Below are 25,000 nucleotides of genomic sequence, written 5' to 3' on the forward strand. Positions count from 1 at the left end.
CAAACTATCAGTCTATGTCTCTATAAATCCATCAGTTTATGATTCAATCCATCAGCAATCTGTATATCAAACCATTAGTCTATGTCTCAGTAAATCCGTATACATTTATGTCTCAAACCATTAGTCTGTGTCTCAGTAAATCCGTATAAATTTATGTCTCAAACCATTAGTCTGTGTCTCAGTAAATCCGTATAAATTTATGTCTCAAACCAGCAGTCTATGCCTCAATACATCAATCAGTATATATCTGAATACATTAATCAGTGCATGATTATACACATCCACTAGTCTATGTCTCAATATGTCCGTCAATGTATATACCAATCGATCCATTCATCTATGTCTCAGTCCATTGATATATGTCGCAGTACATCCACCAATTTATGTCTCAATCCATCCATCAGTCTGTCGTATTCATCCATCAATACGTCGTAATCGGTCCAACAATTATGTTGTGATCCATCCACCAATCTATGTTGTAATGAATCCACCAATCAGTACATCTACCAATTTGTTTCTCAGTACATCCACCAATGTATGTATCAATCCATCCATCAATGTATATATCAATCTATCCATCAATCCATGTCGCAGTACTTTACCAATCCATGTACAATTCACCCGCCAATCAATGCGATTTCTTTTAACGGATTTCGTGCATCTTAATGTTAATCTACCGAATTTATTGGCGTGATATATGTTGTGTACGTGCGCGCGCGCATGCGCATGTTTGTGTGTGTGTGTGTGTGCACTTGTTTTACTTACATATGCCATTTATTTTTTTAGATGTTTTTATTTGTATATAAATGTTGTTGTGAAATACCTTGTCTTAACGTTGTGTGTGTGTGTGTGTGTGTGTGTGTGTGTGTGTGTGTGTGTGTGTGTGTGTGTGTGTGTGTGTGTGTTTTATTTTAGTCTATCGTCAGCTAATGTAAATTCTTATTTGACTAGGTTTAATCTCTTTTGATGTTGAGCAGTATCATTTTATGTTGGTGTTTACAGCGAGCCTGTGATTGCACAGGTGAATTTCCATGTACATTAATAAAGTGTTAATTTGATGTCTCGGTTCATCCGTCTATGTCTCAGTCCATCAATTTTTGTCACATCTAACAATCTGTGTTTCATCCTTAAATTTATGCCTCGATACATCCATCAATCTGTGTCTGAATCCATCAATCAATATCTCCAGCATCCATCAATCTGTGTCTGAATCCATCAATCAATGTCTCCAGCATCCATCAATCTGTGTCTGAATCCATCAATCAATGTCTCCAGCATCCATCAATCTGTGTCTGAATCCATCAATCAATGTCTCCAGCATCCATCAATCTGTGTCTGAATCCATCAATCAATGTCTCCAGCATCCATCAATCTGTGTCTGAATCCATCAATCAATATCTCCAGCATCCTCAATCTGTGTCTGAATCCATCAATCAATATCTCCAGCATCCATCAATCTGTGTCTGAATCCATCAATCAATGTCTCCAGCATCCATCAATCTGTGTCTGAATCCATCAATCAATATCTCCAGCATCCATCAATCTGTGTCTGAATCCATCAATCAATGTCTCCAGCATCCATCAATCTGTGTCTGAATCCATCAATCAATATCTCCAGCATCCATCAATCTGTGTCTGAATCCATCAATCAATGTCTCCAGCATCCATCAATCTGTGTCTGAATCCATCAATCAATGTCTCCAGCATCTATCAGTCTGTCTCAAACAAATAGTTTATGTCTATCCATCCGATACGCCCATAAGTGTATCGATCAGTCCAGCCACCTGACTGTGTCTAAATACATCCGCCAATCCATTTCTCAATCCACTAGTCGATGCCTCAATCCATACATCAGTTTTTGTCCCCTTCCATCAGTCTGTATGTTGATAATCTTCCAGTCTGTCTCTCAATACACCAGCTTGTGTCTGACTCAAACCATCCATCAGTCTGTATCTTGATAATCTTCCAGTCTGTCTCTCAATACACCAGTTTGTGTCTGACTCAAACCATCCATCAGTAAAGGTGTCGGTCACTGCTGTCCTTCAGGTGTCAAAGGCCATGGAATTCTATGACAGAGGGGCCACCCCCACCGACTCCACCTACCCCCTCTCCCTGTCCAGAGTCAGTGCCCTCAACACGCTGGAGGTGAGTGGACACTGGGGGCTGGGGTTTCCGTCTGTACAGCGTAGTGGGTGATTGGGGGCACGGACAGAGCACTGGTCACTGCATGTTGGTCACCTCTGTACAGCGTAGTGGGTGATTGGGGGCACGGACAGAGCACTGGTCACTGCATGTTGGTCACCTCTGTACAGCGTAGTGGGTGATTGGGGGCACGGACAGAGCACTGGTCACTGCATGTTGGTCACCTCTGTACAGCGTAGTGGGTGATTGGGGGCACGGACAGAGCACTGGTCACTGCATGTTGGTCACCTCTGTACAGCGTAGTGGGTGATTGGGGGCACGGACAGAGCACTGGTCACTGCATGTTGGTCACCTCTGTACAGCGTAGTGGGTGATTGGGGGCACGGACAGAGCACTGGTCACTGCATGTTGGTCACCTCTGTACAGCGTAGTGGGTGATTGGGGGCACGGACAGAGCACTGGTCACTGCATGTTGGTCACCTCTGTACAGCGTAGTGGGTGATTGGGGGCACGGACAGAGCACTGGTCACTGCATGTTGGTCACCTCTGTACAGCGTAGTGGGTGATTGGGGGCACGGACAGAGCACTGGTCACTGCATGTTGGTGAGGGGGGTGTCTCCATACTTGGGTGATGGGGGTGTCCCCATAGTGGGGTAATGGGGGTGTCTCCATAGTGGGGGCATGGGGGTGTCTCCATACTGGCGGCCAACTGGGGTGAGGGGCGTGTCTCCATACTGGGGTGAGGGGAGTGCCTCCATTGTGGGGGCATGGGGGTGTCTCCATACTGGAGTAATGGGGGTGTCTCCATACTGGGGGGTGTCTCCATAGTGGGGGCATGGGAGTGTCTTCATACTGTGGTCATGGGGGGTGTCTCCATACTGGAGTATTGGAGGTGTCTCCATACTGGGGGGTGTCTCCATACTGGGGGCATGGGAGTGTCTTCATACTGTGGTCATGGGGGGTGTCTCCATACTGGAGTAATGGGGGTGTCTCCATACTGGGGGTTGGGGGGTGTCTCCATACTGGGGGGAGGTCTCCATACTGGGGGCAGAGGTTGTCTAAATACTGGGTGGTGCACTGGGGCCATGGCAGAATGTCTGTACAGCGTACTGCCTGAAACTTTTCCGTTCGAAGAAGTGGGTCAACTTCTTCTACCGACAGGTGCGAGGTGGTACATATATGTCACTCAGTCAAGACAGGCGCCAAGTGGTGCAGGTGCGGACAGACAGGTGCTATGTGGTGCAGACAGACAGGTGCCATGTGGTGCAGACAGACAGGTGTCACGTGTGGTGCAGACAGACAGGTGCCATGTGGTGCAGACAGACAGGCGCCAAGTGGTGCAGACAGACAGGTGAGGTGATGCGGACAGACAGGTGTCATGTGGTGCAGACAGACAGGTGCCATGTGGTGCAGACAGACAGGTGTCACGTGTGGTGCAGACAGACAGGTGCCATGTGGTGCAGACATACAGGTACCATGTGGTGCAGACATACAGGTGTCACGTGTGGTGCAGGTGCATACAGACAGGTGCCAGGTGATGCAGACAGACAGGTGCCATGTGGTGCAGACAGACAGGCGCCAAGTGGTGCAGGAGCGGACAGACAGGTGCCATGTGGTGCAGACAGACAGGTGCCATGTGGTGCAGGTGCGGACAGACAGGTGCCAGGTGATGCAGACAGACAGGTGCCATGTGGTGCAGACAGACAGGCGCCAAGTGGTGCAGGAGCGGACAGACAGGTGCCATGTGGTGCAGACAGACAGGTGCCATGTGGTGCAGGTGCGGACAGACAGGTGCCAGGTGATGCAGACAGACAGGTGCCATGTGGTGCAGACAGACAGGTGCCATGTGGTGCAGACAGACAGGTGTCACGTGTGGTGCAGGTGCATACAGACAGGTGCCAGGTGATGCAGACAGACAGGTGCCCTGTGGTGCAGACAGACAGGTGCCATGTGGTGCAGACAGACAGATGCCATGTAGTGCAGACATACAGGTGCCATGTGGTGCTATGTGGTGCAGACAGACAGGTGCAGGTGATGCGGACAGACAGGTGTCATGTGGTGCAGACAGACAGGTGCCATGTGGTGCAGACAGACAGGTACCATGTGGTGCAGACAGACAGGTGCCATGTGGTGCTATGTGGTGCAGACAGACAGGTGCCATTTGGTGCTATGTGGTGCAGACAGACAGGTGCCATGTGGTTCTATGTGGTGCAGACAGACAGGTGCCATGTGGTGCTATGTGTAGACAGACAGGTGCCATGTGGTGCAGACAGACAGGTGCCATGTGGTGCAGAGAGACAGGTGCCATGTGATGCAGACAGACAGGTGCCATGTGGTGCATACAGACAGGTGCCATGTGGTGCAGAGAGACAGGTGCCATGTGATGCAGACATACAGGTGAGGTGATGCGGACAGACAGGTGTCATGTGGTGCAGACAGACAGGTGACATGTGGTGCAGACATACAGGTGCCATGTGGTGCTATGTGGTGCAGACAGACAGGTGCAGGTGATGCGGACAGACAGGTGTCATGTGGTGCAGACAGACAGGTGCCATGTGGTGCAGACAGACAGGTACCATGTGGTGCAGACAGACAGGTGCCATGTGGTGCTATGTGGTGCAGACAGACAGGTGCCATTTGGTGCTATGTGGTGCAGACAGACAGGTGCCATGTGGTTCTATGTGGTGCAGACAGACAGGTGCCATGTGGTGCTATGTGTAGACAGACAGGTGCCATGTGGTGCAGACAGACAGGTGCCATGTGGTGCAGAGAGACAGGTGCCATGTGATGCAGACAGACAGGTGCCATGTGGTGCATACAGACAGGTGCCATGTGGTGCAGAGAGACAGGTGCCATGTGATGCAGACATACAGGTGAGGTGATGCGGACAGACAGGTGTCATGTGGTGCAGACAGACAGGTGACATGTGGTGCAGACAGACAGGTGCCATGTGGTGCAGACATACAGGTACCATGTGGTGCAGACAGACAGGTGCCATGTGGTACAGACAGACAGGTGCCATGTGGTGCAGACAGACAGGTGCCATGTGGTGCAGACAGACAGGTGCCATGTGATGCTATGTGGTGCAGACAGACAGGTGCCATGTGGTGCTATGTGGTGCAGACAGACAGGTGCCATGTGGTGCTATGTGCAGACAGACAGGTGCCATGTGGTGCAGACAAACAGGTGCCATGTGGTGCAGACAGACAGGTGCCATGTGATGCAGACAGACAGGTGCCATGTGATGCAGACAGACAGGTACCATGTGGTGCAGACAGACAGGTGTTAGGTGATGCAGACAGACAGGTGCCATGTGATGCAGACAGACAGGTGCCATGTGATGCAGACAGACAGGTGCCATGTGGTGCTATGTGCAGACAGACAGGTGCCATGTGATGTAGACAGACAGGTACCATGTGATGCAGACAGACAGGTGCCATGTGATGCAGACAGACAGGTGCCATGTGGTGCAGACAGACAGGTGCCATGTGGTGCAGACAGACAGGTGCTATGTGGTGCAGACAGACAGGTGCCATGTGGTGCAGACAGACAGGTTCCATGTGGTGCAGACAGACAGGTGCTAGGTGATGCAGACAGACAGGTGCCATGTGGTGCAAACAGACAGGTGCCATGTGGTGCAGACAGACAGGTGCTAGGTGATGCAGACAGACAGGTTCCATGTGGTGCAGACAGACAGGTGCTAGGTGATGCAGACAGACAGGTGCCATGTGGTGCAAACAGACAGGTGCCATGTGGTGCAGACAGACAGGTGCCATGTGGTGCAACAGGTGCCATGTGGTGCAGACAGACAGGTGCCATGTGGTGCAGACAGACAGGTGTCACGTGTGGATGGAGACATGTTGGTTCAGACATGTTGGTGCAGACAGGTGTATTCTATGTGCAGACAGTGGGGATCGGAGCCTACACGGATGGCAATTTGAAAGCTGTCTCTGGACCTCGACCTCAGCAAAACAGTATGTATGTGAGAGAGAGAGAGATAATCTATTTACTGATTGTCATTATTGTCATCGTCATTGCCGTTATTATTATGGCCATGTTGAATGCGTTTGTGTTATTTGGATATTTTGCGGTCTGAATTTATTGTCAATGTTCTCTCTAATGATGGTGAAAATTGAAATGCTATGTTCAAAGTTATTATTCATTTTGGTTTGGTTTCATCATAGACTTTTCTTTCTTTTCTCCCCCTATTTCTCTCGTTCCTTCCTGTGCCATTTGGGGTCTTAAACGTTGATGGCTGATCGGCAATCAGGTCAAGCTGTTTGAAGCTGTAGTCTTGTCGCCCCCCCCCCCCCCCCCCCCCAAAAAAAAAAGAAAGAAAAATCGCTGCAGTAGTCCGCTTGTTCTCGTTTCTGAGAATATAGTGTGTGTGTTTGTGCGTGTGCGTGTGTATGCGTACGTGCGTGCGCGCGTGTGTGTGTAAAATTTTTTGTTGTTTTTGTTTTTTGTCTGAACAGTTTTTATTTATATGAGTTTGGTTAATTGGCAGGTAACTTCCCTAACCAATACATATTTGTTGTGGTTTGTTGCAGATGATCCATCAATTTCTGGACGTAAGTGACTAGTTGGTTTGTTCTGTGAACGGAATGCATAGTAAAGGGAGATAATAAAATATAGCACGCAAATAGCAAGAAACCGTAACATGGGAAGGGAAAGACCAACATGATTTATAACATAAGAAACAAATAAGTTGACATACATTTCCATGTGGGACAAGATGGTTCAATATCTAACCTCTGCGATAAAAGGGAATAATAATAATAGTAACAATAATAACAATGATAATGATGGTTATTATTATCATCATCATTACTAATACCTTTAAACTCTGAGTGCTTTACAAACAAGGAATGATTTGCACAGCAGGCTGCTTACCTGGGTAGAGCCGACTGGGAGATGCCTTCAGGTGATCATCATTCGTTTCCCGTGTTATCCAGTCAGGCATCAGTCACGTGCATGCACGCACTTGTACACTGAGTAAATGTTTCTCCAGAATTATTGCCACGGCCAACCCTTTTCTTGCTGCGTGTTCTGTTACGTTCACTACGTGCATGCTGCATTCGGGACATCGGTACATCGTCTCATTACAATGACTAAAAACAAAAAGCAGACAAAACACCAACAAACAACAACAACAACAACAACAAACAAACAACCGCCCTCCCGCCCAACTCGTTCCTACTAGTCCACCTTTCACAAAGGGTGAAAAACTAAACAAAAGAAACTATGATTAGTATTGCTAAGCACCTTGGATTTTGCAGTTATCCATGCGCTCTCTCTCTGTCTCTCAGTGGGAGGCATGGTGCAACATTCACACATGACTATTAGATTTGTTTTTATTGTTATTGGCTGATGTTGCCTTTTTGTCTGAAACCGTTATTTGCGAACAAACGCAGTTGAATAGTTTGGCTCGTGTAGCTTCTGCGCTACATTAAAATTGAACATGGATAAAGATAATGTTATTGTGTTAAGAAATGGGGAGTTGTAGCTGCCAGAGAAAAGTGGACTTATAATTGAGTAGCTATGCCTGTAGTGAATGCGAACAAATACCTACAAAGACTGCTTTGTGGCAGCATGTGGTGACATGGCCAGTAGAGGCAAACACGACGTTCTGTGTATTCTACATAAATTATACAAGTTGAAAAATAATTCTCTGAATATCCTTCTAAGTTAATTGATTCACAAGTGTTACAGTATAGTGCTGAGATATTAGGTTTACGTAATGCAGCATTTCTTTGTGAACAGGTGTATTTGTTGGCGCTCGAGATATTTTAGGAGTAGAACTGAGAACACCTGACGATTTTGAATATGGAGAAACAGGTACCCAGTTTACATTAATTTATGTATAAGATGTGTTATTTACTGGCTGAACTTAACGAGAATATGATATCTATATTAACTCATCATATTGAACTCTGCTTGATCTGGATACATGTGGCAAGAGAAACTGTGTTTCAAATATCCACTGAAAAAATATATATGTTTGGATTCGGTTACGTTTGATCAAACCAGTACTTAGAGGGTACTGACGAATTTATCTATTCAGATGGCAAGAACAGGATTTTCATGTTAGTAATAGCGAGAAATTTAATGTTGCAGAACATTCTGCACTGGTATAAAACGTATTCACATTTTAACATAGATCGACATTTAGAGTATTCAATGGAAACATTCACACTTGTTATTTCTGAAATTGCAGTACATTATTACCGATACAGAACACATAATGCAGCTGATCTGATGTGAAAACTTTGCAGCTAAGAGGACGAAAATAAAATGCATTTTGTTCCAAATTATCCTATCCTGCATGATTTAAGAAAAAGTATATATTACCTAAGTTCAGTAAATTTCCAAGTCAGCTTATATAGCGTTACACATGGCTTCTAGGCGTGAACAGAGCATTCACAGTGCATCAGTCTATCTGTTTAAAGCATCCAGACTGCCATTTAAATTACTGAAGTTTGTTCGTTTCTTGATGACATGACCGCGTGTTACTACTCGTTATATAAGATCATGTGTTTGTACCCTTTCATGAAGGACAATGGCCTATACTTGAATGAATCATATATATATATATATATATATATATATATATATATATATATATATATATATATATATATATATATATATCCATATGTACAACACCACAGATGCCATTGAAAAGTACAAAAACAAAACATAAACAAAAACATAAACAAAAAAACAAAAACAAAAAACCAAAAAAAACCCAAAACACGTGCAGATACCTGACCTTCACATGAATCCACACGCTGATCAGGACTAGAGAGCCTGCCCCTTTTCAACATAATGCAACCTCCCTCTCATTTAATCCTGTGTTTATATATTTTTTGTTTGTTTGTCAGTTTCTTCTTCTTTTTCATATGATTATTATCATTTCAGCTGACATACTGAACCAGCACTTCGGCAAATGGACCATACAAGGGCTATGTAAGTTTTGACAGACGTGTGTCTTGTTTCAGTCGTTGCACTGTTTTCATGACACCACTCACTTGTGGCTGTGACACCACTGTCATGCCACTTTTCTTCACTGCGCGTGTGCACGTATCAGTGTGTGTGTGTGTGTGTGTGTGTGTGTGTGTGTGTGTGTGTGTAGAATAGAATAAATTTTAATGTCATGAAACGAGGTTTACAAATGCATAATCATCAATTAATGTTATAGGTTGGAACATCATTCATATACATTCTTTTTCTAGTATTGTTTGTATATATGCATCATCTGATTGCATCAGCTGACTGTTTTAGGGTCAGTTTCTGTAAAGATTAAAACCTTTTTCTCTATTAATTTTCAATCCCCAACTACGGCAATATGTGTTCAAATTATATAATTTTTGTTGTAATCCAGTTCGTGTTGAAGATAGAATAACCAGATCGTCAGCATAAAGTAAACTTGAGATACTGCAGGGTGAAACATTACTGAATTTGAGGGGAATTATTATTTTCCTTATATTTTACAATGCCATTTATAAAAGTTTTGAACAAGGTCGGGCTTAGTGTATTGCCCTGGTTTTACACCCTTCCGTACAGTTACTTCTCTGTTGAGACATTCGTGCGATTTTTTTATTTGAATTTCAGAATTAAGACACATGTCTTTGATGATATCAAAGCATTTTCTAGTGATGCTCATTCTTTTCAACTTCAGAAACATGGCATCATTATCAAAGGCTTTTTGAAAATCCAAAAAAACTATATAATTTTTTTTTAAAATGATCAGTTGTTCTGTTGTTTCCGAAATCCAATTTGTTCCATGGTTAGGAGTTCACCTTGTTCTAAGCATCCAGTTATTCAATTATTTGATATTGTGCAGAACACTCTTCCCAAGGTATTCGTTACAGTTATTCCCCAAGGATTATCTGGATCACCAGGGTTCCCATTTTTATACAAGGGAATGTTTAAACCATTTCCCCAAGACTCTGGATATATACCTTGCGCGAAAATAATGTTAAACTTTTATTTTAATGATAGTAGTATTGGAAGACCTGTTTTGAGCATTTTGTTTGTAAAGCCGTCCATTCCTGGTGATTATTTTAAAATTATCTTTTTATTGCATGCACGCTTTCTCATCCATTTGATTCTTTTTTTAATTCGTCTCTTAATTTTTGTCTTTGTTTTTCTTCTATATTTACATATTTGCCGATGAGATTTTCCAGACGTAAAATCAGTATGGATGCATGTAAATGATATTTGCCTGTGGCATTCTCGCCTGCAGTTTGTAAATTTGTTAATGAAGAACGTCGTTGATATTATTTGCAAGAACAGTTGTATACAGTATTTTCTATGGTCTCTGCAATCTCATGTAGACTTTACGTTTGGAAAAAAATATATTTGACATTGCTATTTATTATATGGCTGCCTATTTATAGCATTCATTGTAAGATCTTTCCTGTGTTCATAAGTCATTATCAGACAGTCTTTTAACATATTTCGTTTGCGTTTACGAACATTTGTTTTCTTCCCAAGACTTATATCAGCCACATATTTCATCATGTGTTTAAAGTGTCTGTTATAACCCGGTGTTCAGGCGTGTGTGTGTGTGTGTGTGTGTGTGTGTGTGTGTGTGTGTGTGTGTGTGTGTGTGTGTGTGTGTGTGTGTGTGTGTGCGTGTGTGTTTGTGTCTGTGTGTGTCTGTGTCTGTATGTGTCTGTGTCTGTGTGTCTGTGGTAAACTTTGATATTGCTGTTTTCTCTGAAAATACTTTGTCTGTCAATACCAAATTTGGGTTAATTATAGAAGGAAAAAAATCTTCATAGTCTCCCAATTAAGTCGTGTATCATTAACGATTTATTTCGTTGAGGCTATTTCCGGATTCCGAAAACACCATAACACCGCATCCCAATTGCAGGAGCAAAGGCTATGCTTGGTAAGAAGACGGGGTGAACTCGTTTTTCTTGTTCACAATCAAACGCAAAGAAATACAAATTCTGTACAGAACACATACAGTGACACTAAATATGCCATTGAAAAAATGAATGGACCGTTTCACTGTTTCATTCAGCCTTGTCTAGGCTGGTCTGTGCAGATCTTTTTTTTTTCTTGTTCGCAATTATTTGTATTTATTTGTATTGATATTTCTTTTTATCACAACAAATTTCTCTGTGTGAAATTCGGGCTGCTGTCCCCAGGGAGAGCGCGTCGCTACACTACAGCGCCACCCATTTTGGGGGGTATGTTTTCCTGCGTGCAGTTTTGATTGTTTTTCCTATCGAAGTGGATTTTTCTACAGAATTTTGCCAGGAACAACCCTTTCGTTGCCGTGGGTTCTTTTACGTGCGCTAAGTGCATGCTGCACACGGGACCTCGGTTTATCGTTTCATCCGAATGACTAGCATCCAGACCACCACTCAAGGTCTAGTGGAGGGAGAGAAAATATCGGCGGCTGAGCCGTGATTCGAACCAGCGCGCTCAGATTCTCTCGCTTCCTAGGCGGACGCGTTACCTCTAGGCCTTCACTAGGACAGAAAAACAAATTCTTCACAGAACCCTTACAGTGACACAAACTACATAATCGACGTGTTTAGTGCATAAGAATATTTTTAAGTGCATCAGTTAACTAGAATGAACATAAAAGAGAAATTGAATCGACCGTGTCGTACTTTCTCAGCGATTGCAACTATTCTTGTCGTTCATCTGTCTAGATTCAGAGAAAATGGCTAAATATTGCAGTGTGATTGAAGCGATGGCAACGTCTCCTTTACCTCGGACTTTAAAGAATTCTTAAATGCCCGAGATAAACTAAAATAACATGATTTAAACAGCGTTATGACTTCGATTACCACAATCGATTTATCACGCTTATCCGCAATGGTGCAGTGACCAAGACAATTTCTTCCCACGCCTGGTTCGAATCTGCTCTCAGGCCTTTTTGTTTTTTTTTAAACCCAAAGCTTTATAATAAGAAATACAGAACACAACCCAAAGCTTTATAATAAGAAATACAGAACACAACCCAAAGCTGTATAATGACAAATACAGAACACAACCCAAAGCTTTATAATGACAAATACAGAACACAACCCAAAGCTGTATAATGACAAATACAGAACACAACCCAAAGCTGTATAATGACAAATACAGAACACAACCCAAAGCTGTATAATGACAAATACAGAACACAACCCAAAGCTGTATAATGACAAATACAGAACACAACCCAAAGCTGTATAATGACAAATACAGAACACAACCCAAAGCTGTATAATGACAAATACAGAACACAACCCAAAGCTTTATAATGACAGATACAGAACACAACCCAAAGCTGTATAATGACAAATACAGAACACATTTTAACTCCATAATCATTTATTTATTTATCTATGTATTATTTGATTTTTTGCCACAGATACAAATGTTGTTTTCGTCTGTTTCGGAATTCTGTCTTTCCACTTGATCACTTTTTATAGTGTTTTCTTCTTTGTTTGATTCATTGTCATAGTCTTTGTCGTACTGACCGATATCGTGAATTGGTGGGTTCTCATGACCGCCTTGTCTCATTGCCGTCAGCGCTTCTTCCATCGTGTCGTTGGCCTTGTGTGTTGCCCTGCATTCTTCATTCCATTTAAAGAACCGAGGAATTTCAGTGCATGTCGCCATTTCAACCAGAAACGTGTGTGTGCGTGCGTGTGTGTGTGTGTGTGTGTGTGTGTGTGTGTGTGTGTGTGTGTGTGTGTGTGTGTGTGTGTGAATAAATGAATGAATGAGTAAAGAAGTAAACGAAGAAAAGTATGCACAAGTGACACTATGTAATGTCTGTTTCGACAGATCCTACCTACGCACCAGGTAAGGCGGTTTCTCTCTCTCTCTCTCTCTCTCTCTCTCTCTCAATCAATCAATCACTCTATCTTGTTTCGACAGATCCTACCTACGCACCAGGTAAGGCGGTTTCTCTCTCTCTCTCTCTCTCTCTCTCTCTCTCAATCAATCAATCAATCAATCACTCTATCTCGTTATTTCTTCTTTCTCTGTCTTTGTCTCTTGTCTTTCTTTCTCTTGCTCTCTTTCGCTTCATCTCTCTCTTTCTCCTCCCCGCCCTTTCTCTCTTTCTCTTTATCCCCCGCATTTTACCTCTGTGTGCGTGACAGCTTGCGTGCGTGATGGTTTCACTGCCAGTTGTGTGAGTGGTGTTCAAACGTTTTGCCCACGTGGAATAGATGTGTCTGCATGTGCGTGCGTGGTCTGTGTGAAAGCGCGCGCACGCTCGTTGGTTTCTCGCTCCGGTTTCGTCTTCCCCGTGCCTTGCACTCATCCAGTCAGGAATCTTCATACAGTTCCCGTTTCACCAGTTGATGATAACCACACAATTACCTCATTACTCCCTCCTTGGTCCAAACAATGTCTTGTGAATTTTATGAAACAGTGCTTATGAACATTTAAAAAGATTATTTAACTAACATCCATTTATTCGACTTTTAGTAATAATTGAAATACATCTAACTTTTAACTAGAGCTTCAATTCTGACTGTTCACTGTCTTCTTTTCTACTGTAGAATGTAGTCTTTCAGTTTCACTGGTGTTCTTTTCATCCGGGAGGAACGTGTACAGCCAGTGGAAGGCAGTACAGGTGTCAATGATTGCTCAGTGCTGTATTGTGAGTGCAGGGGATCCCTTGCATCACGATGCTTGTCCTACCATTGGCAACGATTCTGGACTTTCTACTTTTCAAAAATGTTTGTCGAGTCTAGAAGTAGAACTGTATGTATTAATCCTCCAGTTGATAGTCTCTGCTGACTGTAGGACCACATATAGCAGTTATCCAGTCACTGAAACAACTGTTGCTTTAAGCCATTTTGAACCCGGTCTGAAGTTCTTTATGTAATGTAGACTTTATCACCAACTGCAAACTGAGGCATGATTCAATTGTTTCTGTTCAACTTTGCTTTTCCTGTCTGGTCTTGCTGAATCAAGTCTGGCTCTCAGTTTTCTGTCGAAAAGCATTTTTGAAGGACTCAGTCCAGTTGTAGTGTGTGTGGAGTAGTTCTACAGGAAAGAAGTATTCTGAAGAGTGTTGTTTTGAATGAACCACTGTTTGTTGGGTTTTTTTGTTGTTGGTTTTTGTTTGTTTGTTTGTTTGTTGGGTTTTTTTTTATCCTTCTTTGACAATGTCAACTGCCTGATTAGGTAAACGATTGGTTGCTGGATGATATGGAGCCAATTTTATGTGGTTTATGCTATTTTGTTTCAGATATTGTTTCATTTCTTCACTTGTAAAATGTGGTGCATTGTCTGACACAATCATTTCTGGCAGTCCATGTACTGCAAAGGTTTGACGCAGTTTTGTCAATAGTTGAAGCTGAAGTTGAAGTATTCAAGGGAAAAGCCTCAATCCACTTTGGATGAGCATCAATAATGACTAAAAACATATTCCCCATGAATGTTTCATGCAATCCATGTGTTTTTCTGAGGCCAACCTGTCTGTGCAAAGCTTTTTACCCGAGCAAGGGTGGTATCCTTTTCAGCCCATTGATTTGTTTTGCTGTGACAGGCAAGCTTTCTATCTGATCCATTAACAGCACCACTCCGGATACTTCATCTATTTCTAGATCTGATTCTGCTCCTTTGACCTTTTCTCCTGAAACACGCAATCTGCTGAGTCCATGTGCATTGCCATTCTTTTCCTCTTCCTTGAATGTCACTGCCCAGCGTTGAGTTCTGATAGCTGCCATCACCAGAAAGTTTTCACTGAACAGACCCAGTAAAGGTCCACGATCAGTAATAATTTCAAAGTTTCCATGAAAATATTGGTTATATTTGTACGAAATACTCTTTTCCAATCTGACTATAGTTGTTTCTTTTTCTGCCAGTGTCAAAGTATGTGACGCATAACCTACTGGCTTTTCTTATCCATCAGATAAGCAATGAGGCAACACAGTCCCCACTCCAGTTAAAGAAGTATCACACGAAAGTATGATTGTTTTTTTGTCATCAAAATGAACCCGTATTTTTGTTGACAACAGTGCCTTTTTTGACTGAACCCAAGCTGCTTCTTGTTGCTTTCCTCATTGCCATTTGAAATCTGTCTGCAGGAGTCTGTACAGTGCAGCAAGAATAGTGGAGAAGTGTGGTAGGAAACGAGAATTGTAATTGACCATTCCAAGGAAAGCTTGTAATTCCTTTACATTTGTAGGTCTTGCCATTTTTTTCAGTTGCCTCCAGTTTCTCTGACACACGCTACATGCCTTCAGCATTGATTCGAAAACCCAGGTACACCAGTTTTGGTGCCATGAAAACACATTTTCCTTTTTCAGTCTGTCTCCTGCATTCTTCATTCTTTTTACAACTCCACAAAGATTTTTCAAATGTTCTGCTTTCTTGCATTCTGACACAAGAATGTCATCTACCCTGACTTTGACTCGAGGCATTCCTTGCAAAAGATTTTCCGTACTTCTTTGAAAAATGCATGGTGCTGGTGAAATTCCATATGGTAGTCTGGTGAACTGATACACACAATCCTTTGTGTGTCTTGATTGTGGCGTATACTTTGGATTTTTTTATTTTTTATTATTCAACTCTAACTGCTTGAGTTTGAACTAGCTTGGTGAAAAAACTTCCCCCCACGAATGTCAGCAAGGTCATCTGTCTTTCGAATGGGACTGGGTAATTGTCTAGTTTAGACACAGCGTTCGCTGTTTCGTAATCACCACAAATTCTTACTTTGATCAGGCTTTAATATTGGGACAATGGGTGCTCCCAAGTCAGAAAACATAACTTTTTCAGTTGTTCCTGTACTTAACAGCATTTCTTTCTGTTTCTCTACATTTATGTCGTGAGCAACCCAGTACTGTCTTAATCTATCTGCATACTGCTGCCAACTTTGGGAAGGGTCAAACTCTCCGAAAGGATTTATCCTCATCGCCAGTTGTTACGGTGTTACTTTTCACCAGTAAGCGCGGCTCCAGTCTGTCCGTTGGTTTCTCGCTCCGGTCTCGTCTGCCCCGTGCCTTGTACTCATCCAGTCAGGAATCTTCATACAGTTCCCGTTTCACCAGTTGATGATAACCACACAATTACTATAGTGTGTGTGTGTGTATGTGTGTGTGTGTGTGTGTGGTGTGTGTGTGTGTGTGTGTGTGTGTGTGTGCGCGCGCGCGCGTACGTGCGGGCGTACATGTGTGCGTGCGTGCGTGCGTGTGTGTGAGTGTGTGTGTGTGTGTGTGTGCGTGTGTGTGTGTGTGAATTTGGTAGAGAAAAATATGTGTCAAATGCCTGATAATTAATTGTTAGCTTCTTCAAACTTTAAAGTAGTAATCTGGAAACAGAAATAGGGACATGCAAAGGCAAACCACGAGAGTTGCGGTTATTTAAGTTTTGTAACATGTCTGTGATTGGAGATGAGTTCCATTTAAAACAGAATACCCCAGGTATGATCAGTTACGAAAAGGATGTGTGGGGAAGGGCTGCCTACTTGCCAACAGCGTGTAATTGTGAACGGTTCGTGTGCCGCTCCACTTCGATGCGTTCTCACCATACACAGTTTACAACTTGGCGTTCACTTCGACATCGTTCCGATATCTTAATGAATCTTCTTTTCCAAGAACCAATCAAACATCAGCTATTTCCGTCTATTTCCGCGCTCTTTCTTCTCTTCGCGCACCACTGCCGACCACGTCTTCAAACGTGCTCTCAAAATCCTAAAAGCAACGGAAGCAAGTAGTATAGTGCTTGAACTGTGACACGGTTTAAAATAGCTGATTTGATTGGACATGTTGAATGTGTTGTGCATTTCCGGTGCTGGGAAAATTTGAGGAAGAATGTTGGTGACAGATCAGAACGTCAGTTTTGACAGGAATTTCCAAACGTTTCGTTTGTAATCAGACCATAGGATATTTTGACGTGAGTCTATTTGCGAACGATGTTGTACAGTTACTGAGCGCACTCAAAAGGTGTGTTTGTGTGTGGTGTGGGGTGTGTGTGTTTATGTAAATGTGTGTTTGTGTGTGTTCATTTGTGATCAAAACCAACAGTACAACAGTCTGGTGCTATGTTACAATAATATGTTATGCATCCTCCATGCTCCAGTAGGAGTGAAAAGATCATCAAAACTTGAAACTTGTTCTGAGAACGAACGAACGAATCTTTATTGTTTTTAGATACATTGATCTCTGAGCAAAGGTGAGCAAAGCCCATGGCGTAAAACATCAAATGTGAAACAAAATCAGAAATATATAATTATGAAACGCAGAGAAAATTCCGTGAATCATAAACACTTAATTTTCACACTTCGCTAAGTTTCAGGGATATCGTATTTAGGCACTCGGCCACAAGCACTCACCCGCACACACACAATCTCCCCCCCCCCCACCCAACCCCCCTCCCCCCCCCCCCCCCCCCCCCCCCCACACACACACAGTACTTATCCATGTAACTGCGTGGATCAGCCAAGTCCTCCCTGGTCTTTATCACTATCGCACTGGTCATACATGTACGTTGTGTACAGATATTCGTGTATATGTTAGGCCATAGCCAACAATAACTTATGGGCTATCTCTGCAATTCTACACGGACTTTTAAAGCTTCAGAAATAAACGTAGCCAATTAGAGTTCGTGTTCTGGTGAGAATAATGTTGCAATACTGGTCACTTGTTGTAAAAGAGAGCCAGAGAGAGAAAATGCTTTGCCGCTGCTGCTGATTATTTTCATGACGCTGATATGTGATTGTGTTGTCTTTTTTCAGGAATGGGCGGCGGCAGAATGCCAAGTAAGACCAGCAATACTACTTTCCCCGGAATCAGCACAGATTACAGAACATCTCACACACCAGCTCTGTTATCAGTATAGACAATAGAACATCTCACACACCAGCTCTGTTATCAGTATAGACAATAGAACATCTCACACACCAGCTCTGTTATCAGTATAGACAATAGAACATCTCACAAACCTATTCTGGAACCAGCTCAAATGATAGAACTTATCTCACACGCACACACACCACACACACACACACACACACACACACACACACACACTAATCAGCACAGACAATGGAGTAGTCAGCCTCACACTATGTATTTCTGGTCTATTGTTGAAATAAATATATGAATAGAAAGAATATAAAAAACAGAACCTAAGAACGTAAAACAGAATAATCTTTAACTCATCACAAAATAAAAGAAGATAGTCTTAGCGTCTTCCCCAACCTTTACGAGATAACAGGGTGGTTAGACAAACAAGCGGATTACAACAAAAGCGCTTGGAAGTCTGAGTAACCGCCCTTTCTCCAGAAAACGTATATTCCACCTTTACTGAAAGCAGTTGCAGAGCTGATCACAAAATGTATTTTAGTTTACCAACGTGGTTGTTAGATGTACACTTCGTATCTGTTAGTAAGAAATTTCAAATGATGTTACAAGGTTAAAAAATATCAGACTTAAAATCATGAAAAATTCCAAATGAAATGATAATTATTTCTATGTCGTGAGAGTCGCTTCGTTTTTAATGTTGTTTTCATATTGTGTTTTAAATCTTTCTAGAACGTACGTATACCATAACATGGACAAAATGAATGGACAGTGGTTTCTTTCTGTCTGTCCCACAAGAAAGTACTTGTTTGAGCATTAACATTTTGCGTTTTCTGTTCTATCAATGATACAGTGCTTGTCAGCGAGTTTAAAAAAAAGCTGAGTGTATGGATGCCACAACTTGCTGTGCTTTTTATTTCTTTTCAGTGCCAGGACAGACCTTTGGTAAAGTATTGTCTTCATAATTCATCATATCATAAATGTGTACATACATATTTTGTTGATATGATGGGTGGATATCTATATGTCTGTCTATCTATATATGTAATGTACGTTTCCAAGTTTTATTTTGAACTGAGAGATTCCGACTCTTGCCATCCTTGCCTTCTGTCCTCTCTCTCTCAGCGCGCGAGGTCGCGCGTGCGTGCGTGTGTGCGTGCGTGCGTGCGTGCGTGTGTGTGTGTGTGTGTGTGTGTGTGTGTGTGAGAGAGAGAGAGAGAGAGAGAGAGAGAGAGAGAGAGAATCAGAATCAGAATCAAAATGGAAATCACATTTATTTGTCATGAAAACCGTGACTAATCTTTTCACTCATTTTCTCCCAGTCTCTGCCTCTGCCTCTCTCCTATTCTTGTTCGGTTTGTTTGTTCTCCCCTTTGTTCTCCCCCCCTCCCCTCCCCCCCCTCCCCTCCCCCCCTCCCCCACCATTTTGTCTGTCAGTCTGTCTCGCCTTGTCTGGAGATGACTGAAATGGATTTGAACAGTGGATGGATGGATGGATGGATGTGGAATTTGTGAGATATACTTTTCCAGTATGACATACATGACATCACTGTGTTGCGACTTCTTCGTTCGTGGGCTGCAGCTCCCACGTTCACTCGTATGTACACGAGTGGGCTTTTACGTTTAAGACCGTTTTTACCCTGCCATGCAGGCAACCATTCTCCGTTTTCGGGGTTGTTGTGACAAAGTCGATGGACAGTTTGCATTGACCAGTGAAATCAGTTTGTTTTGATGCTTATACGATGGCTGTGTTAATCAATGTTTATTTGTTCAGTTATGGGTTTTCTGCTCTCTCTCTCTCTCTCTCTCTCTCTCTCTGTATGTGTGTGTGTGTGTGTGTGTGTGTGTGTGTGTGTGTGTGTGTGTGTGTTTCCCATTAAGCCTGAATTTATCACATGCAACAGATGAACGTACTTTGAAAAAGCACAGAATAATAGGTTGTTGTTTTTCATCCTCCATCTCCTCAGCCTACTCTTTCTCCTCCTCCTCCCGCTTCTTCTCCTCCTCCTCTCGTCCTTTCTCCTGTATTGTTCTCCTCCTCTTACTTCTTCCCCCTCCATCTTCTTACCCCCCTTCCTTCTCCTCCGTCCTCCTCCTCCTTTTTTGTCAATTGGCAACAACAACTAAAAACGTTTTTTCCCGTTACCAGATCTCTGTTGTCAAATTACTTGTTCAGTTCTCTCTCTCTCTCTCTCTCTCTCTCTCTCTCTCTCTCTCTCTCTCTCTCTCACTTGCCGCAGAAAATGAGCATAGGAGAGAGGATAGACTCTCAGCATATGCCAATCACTTGTCAGCTGATGTGCACAAAAAGTACTCAGTCGATTCCAATAAGGAACAAGCCTATTGTTATAGAAAAGCTTGTGTGGGATCCTACAAAATTAGACATGTTCAAAAACGAGCTAGACAGCCTGCTGGATAATTTACTATTGGCAACAAGGTTGATTGAGACCGATATGTATGAAGCTGTGAATAGGCTTACATCAATATTAGTGCAAGCTTCCTCATGCATGGAAAGGAAAATAACGGTATCAAATCATGCTCGCAAACAAAAATGGTATGACAAAGAATGCCGAGAAAGTAAAGCAATTACAAAACGTTCACTCAGACAATATAGAAATAGTGGTTTAAATGAAAAGATGGATGACTACCTCTTAAAGCGACATGAATATAAACACTTGTTAAAATCAAAATCCGCCATGTATAAAAGTCATATGAAAAATAAGATTATTGATAGTATCGATGACCCAAAAACATTTTGGGCTACCATTAAGTCAATATCATCAAGGAAAATTATTAATGGAAACATCTCAAAGGAAGAATGGATAAAGTACTTTGCTACAGTATTTAATGCCATAAACATTATGGATCTAAAGAAAGTAATTATCCATGATGGATGTGATCATGATGATGAATTCAATTTGCAGTTAAACGGTGATATTCTAATTGATGAAGTCTTTGATGCTATCAACCATTTAAAACATAATAAAGCTGGTGGCCCTGATACTTTAATTCCTGAGGTATTTATCTACTCTGCAAGTACTGTAGCACCATTTTTAGTACGTTTATTTAACCAAGCCTTTAGCACTGGGCAATACCCAGAGTCTTGGTCAGAAGCAATTATTCAACCAGTTTACAAGAAAGGTAAAACAGATGACCCAAATAACTATCGTGGGATTTCCCTTTAAATGTATGTAGTAAGCTGTACAGTTATATACTTAATAAGCGTCTAGTCACTTGGATCGAGGAGAATGAAAGTATAGGAGAAGAGCAAGCGGGTTTTAGGAAGGATCACTCTACAATAGATCATATTTTTACACTCTTTGCAGTCATTCAGAAATACTTAGCACAAAATAAAAAACTTTATGTTGCCTTCATCGACTTCAAGAAAGCATTCGACTTTGTATCATACAGTAAACTCTGGCCTATACTTTTGAAACATGGCTTAAGTGGGAGAATATTCTACGCAATTCAAAGCATGTACCAAACGGTACAATTCCGAGTAAGAAGTGGGGACGGGTCGGGACTGTCAGATTTTCTTTTTTGTCAAAAAGGACTCAAACAAGGGGAAATAACTAGCCCATTACTCTTCTCCTTATTTATTAACGAACTAGCCACTGACATTGTTAGTAATGGAAAACATGGAGCTCAGCTTTACCCAGATTTTTACGAATTGTTTATATTGCTATTTGCTGACGACGTAGCTTTGATATCATTCACTCCAGTTGGATTACAGCATCAGCTGACTTTGCTAGCAAAGAATGCAGATTCCCTTAATCTAACAGTAAATCTGGAAAAATCGAATATTGTTATTTTTAGGAAGGGTGGGTACATTGCTAGTCGAGAAAGATGGTTTTACAAAGGTACGGAGATAAAAATTGTTAATGCTTACAATTACCTAGGAATTTTGCTCAGCACTCGGCTTTCATTCTCTTTCTCTCTTAACAAACATATAACTAAAGCAAAAGCTGGAATTCTTGATATATTTAGAACCATGTGGAGTATTGGTGATGTAACTCCATCGCTTGTCTTCAAATTATTTGATACACAAATTAAACCCATGCTTTTATACGGGTCAGAGGTTTGGGGCTTGCTAAACGACTCACGCATTGAAAAGGCACATTTATTTGCTTTAAAAAAAACTTCTTAATGTATCTCCAAAAACGCCAAACGACATGGTATATGGTGAAACGGGCAGGAAACCACTATGGATAGATGCAAAAGTAAATGCAATTCGATATTGGCTACGTCTTACCAGAATGGAAAATAGTAGACTTCCTAAGAAATCATACAACATGCTTCTTAATATTCATGACAATGGTAAAGATTGCTGGGTCACGGATGTCCAGAGACATTTAACAATTTATGGTTTTGGGTTTGTTTGGCTTAATCAAGGGGTACAAGAGATTAACTGGTTTTTACGAGAATATAAAGAACGTATATCTGTCTGCTGGTTTCATGGATGGAATGAAAGAATCAAGGAACGTGAAAGCTATTCTGTATACAGATTGTTTAAAACTGAATTATCTTTAGAACCTTACTTCGAAAGTATCAAAAATATTAAACTTCGAGACATATTCATTCGATTCAGGCTTGGCATATCTGACATAAAAACACATAAATTACGCTTTTCTTCTGACTATGGGGTAGATTTATCGTGTCCTTTGTGTAAATGCCGATTGGAAGATGAAACGCATTTTCTGTCGATGTGCACAGCAACCGATGATTTAAGACAGAAATATTTTACAAAAGAAAACGTGAAGAAACTTAAAATACATCCCATGGCGTTTTTGTGTGATGTGCAACATTCAAACAGCTTAGCAAAATTTATTTACCATAGCTTAAGACTGCGAAGGGACTCAGCGTAAATGATCTCACATACAAAGCTTCATTTCGAAAACCAATTCTTAGCATGCAAAATGCCATTCGATTTATGTTGCCACTGTTTAATTGATTCGTTGGTGGAAATGTATGTTAATCGATTGTGAAGATAGTTAAATTGACAAATGTTATTTGAATATTCTCTCTCTCTCTCTCTCTCTCTCACTCTCTCTCTCTCCCCCTCCCTCTCTGTGACTACGTAATCGGGTCGATGGCCTCGGGTTACTTAGATATCAACCTCAGCAGTAGTCTACGATGATTGTGCGTATACATACCGTTAGATATTGTTTTGTCTTCCTTATGAAAAGCAATAGAATGTTGTGAAAAGTGTAGGAGGGAGGGAACGTTCGAAGGGGTGGGAGAGGGGGGGAGTGTGTTTTCCATGGTGATATGAGCATGTTGCTTAAGTCATTAAACCATTTGAATCTTGAATCTTGAATCTGGATGTGTGTGAAATACAACATGGAATTGCTCAATAATTGACAGTTGTTTCTGACCTCAACGAAGGAATGCAACATTCGGTTTCAGCTCCTGGGATGTGGCTGACGACTACACCTGCTATGGGTATGTATGTAGATATGTTGACATAAAAGGTATCTGCATCTTCTTTTGTTTCGCCTTTTCTTCTTTTTTTCTTCACTCACCCTTCCCTCCCACTCCTCACCTTACACACACACACACACACACACACACACACACGAATGCTTTAAGGCACGCACGTACGCACGCACACACTCACGCACGAATGCATTAAGGCGCGCATGTACGTGCGCGCGCGCACACACACACACAAACTCACACACACACACACACACCAGTTTTCCTCCCCTTCCACAAAACATTGAGTAGTGGTCTGGACGCTAGTCATTCGAATGAGACGATAAATCGAAGTCCCGTGTGCAGCATGCACTTAGCGCACGCAAAAGATCCCACGACAGCAAAATGGTTGCCCCTGGCAAAGATCTGCAGAAAATTCCACTTTGAAAGAAAAAAACAAAAAAACCCACCACTTGCAGGCAGAAAAAATACAAAAAAGTGGCGTTCTCGCTGTACCGACGCAGGAAAGCAGCCCGAATTTCTCACGAAAGAGTAATCACACACACACACCCCATCTCTCCGTCTCTCCGTCCTGCTTTCTTTCTCACCTTTCGCTTATTTTGTTCCCAGGCATTGTGCCCCAGGTGCCAGGAGGAAACGGGGAAGGACTGAAGGAGGTGGAGAGGGTGCGCAACCTCTTCCCCGACACCTGGCTGTGGCTCAACACTACCCTGGGGTAAGTGTGTACCTGTGTCAGATTGATTCACTGCTACCTTGGGGTAAGTGTGCACCTGTGTCTGATGGATTCACCACTACCTTAGGGTAAGTGTGCACCTGTGTCTGATGGAATCACTGCTACCCTGGGGTAAGTGTGCACCTGTGTCTGATGGATTCACCACTACCCTGGGGTAAGTGTGCACCTGTGTCTGATGGATTCACCACTGCCCTGGGGTAAGTGTGCACCTGTGTCTGATGGATTCACTGCTACCCTGGGGTAAGTGTGCACCTGTGTCTGACAGATTCACCACTACCCTGGGGTAAGTGTGCACCTGTGTATGATGGATTCACCACTACCTTCGGGTAAGTGTGCACCCGTGTCTGATTCATCGCCACCCTAAGGCAAGTGTGCACCTGTGTCTGAGCGAGTCAAAACTGCCCTGAGTGTCCAGCTATGTCTGATTTACTCAACACTACCCTGGGATAAAAGTACACTGTCACAAATTTCTTAACACTACCTTGGGGGAACAGTACATCTGTTAGTATTGACTTACTGTTGACTGTTAGTTGTTACGGCGATTGAATTTACTGTTTTGGTTTTTGGTATTGCCTTAGGGTAACAGGTGCGCATCGTTTAAACTGTAGTGATGGCCTTGCTCACCATAACCCAAGCCCAAAAGCAGTGAAAGGAGGTGTGATTGTTTCCTGTGCTTTGTGGATGGCATCGCATCTTAGGTCTGTTATCCTGGGTTGGTTGGTTTGATCAGTCTGTCAGTTGGCCTGATAGTTTACTTAAAGAGTGAAGTAGGAGAAGAATGGGTTACTTGGTTCAGTGACTTACTAAATGAGTGGCTCAGTCAGCCAGCCTGGCCCAGTACCGTCTTGTGGGTAGCAGGCCTATATGACAGTCAGTCAGTCCATGGATTAGTCAGTCAGTCTTCATAGTGCTG

At 42.4% G+C, this 25,000-nt stretch overlaps 1 protein-coding gene across 1 annotated transcript in view; it reads left to right on the plus strand.

The window, feature by feature from the left end:
- Window positions 1-25,000, plus strand: part of LOC143283811 (CD109 antigen-like) — a 105,613-nt gene that overhangs the window by 40,315 nt on the left and 40,298 nt on the right. The window contains exons 16-19 of the mRNA XM_076590184.1: window positions 2,047-2,145; window positions 3,656-3,787; window positions 17,852-17,875; window positions 23,978-24,069. Coding sequence (XP_076446299.1) covers window positions 2,047-2,145; window positions 3,656-3,787; window positions 17,852-17,875; window positions 23,978-24,069 — 347 coding nt within the window. The remainder of the gene's footprint in view (window positions 1-2,046; window positions 2,146-3,655; window positions 3,788-17,851; window positions 17,876-23,977; window positions 24,070-25,000) is intronic.

Source organism: Babylonia areolata, chromosome 7, assembly GCF_041734735.1.
Source record: "Babylonia areolata isolate BAREFJ2019XMU chromosome 7, ASM4173473v1, whole genome shotgun sequence".
In the NCBI taxonomy this organism is placed as follows: Eukaryota; Metazoa; Mollusca; class Gastropoda; order Neogastropoda; family Buccinidae; genus Babylonia; species Babylonia areolata.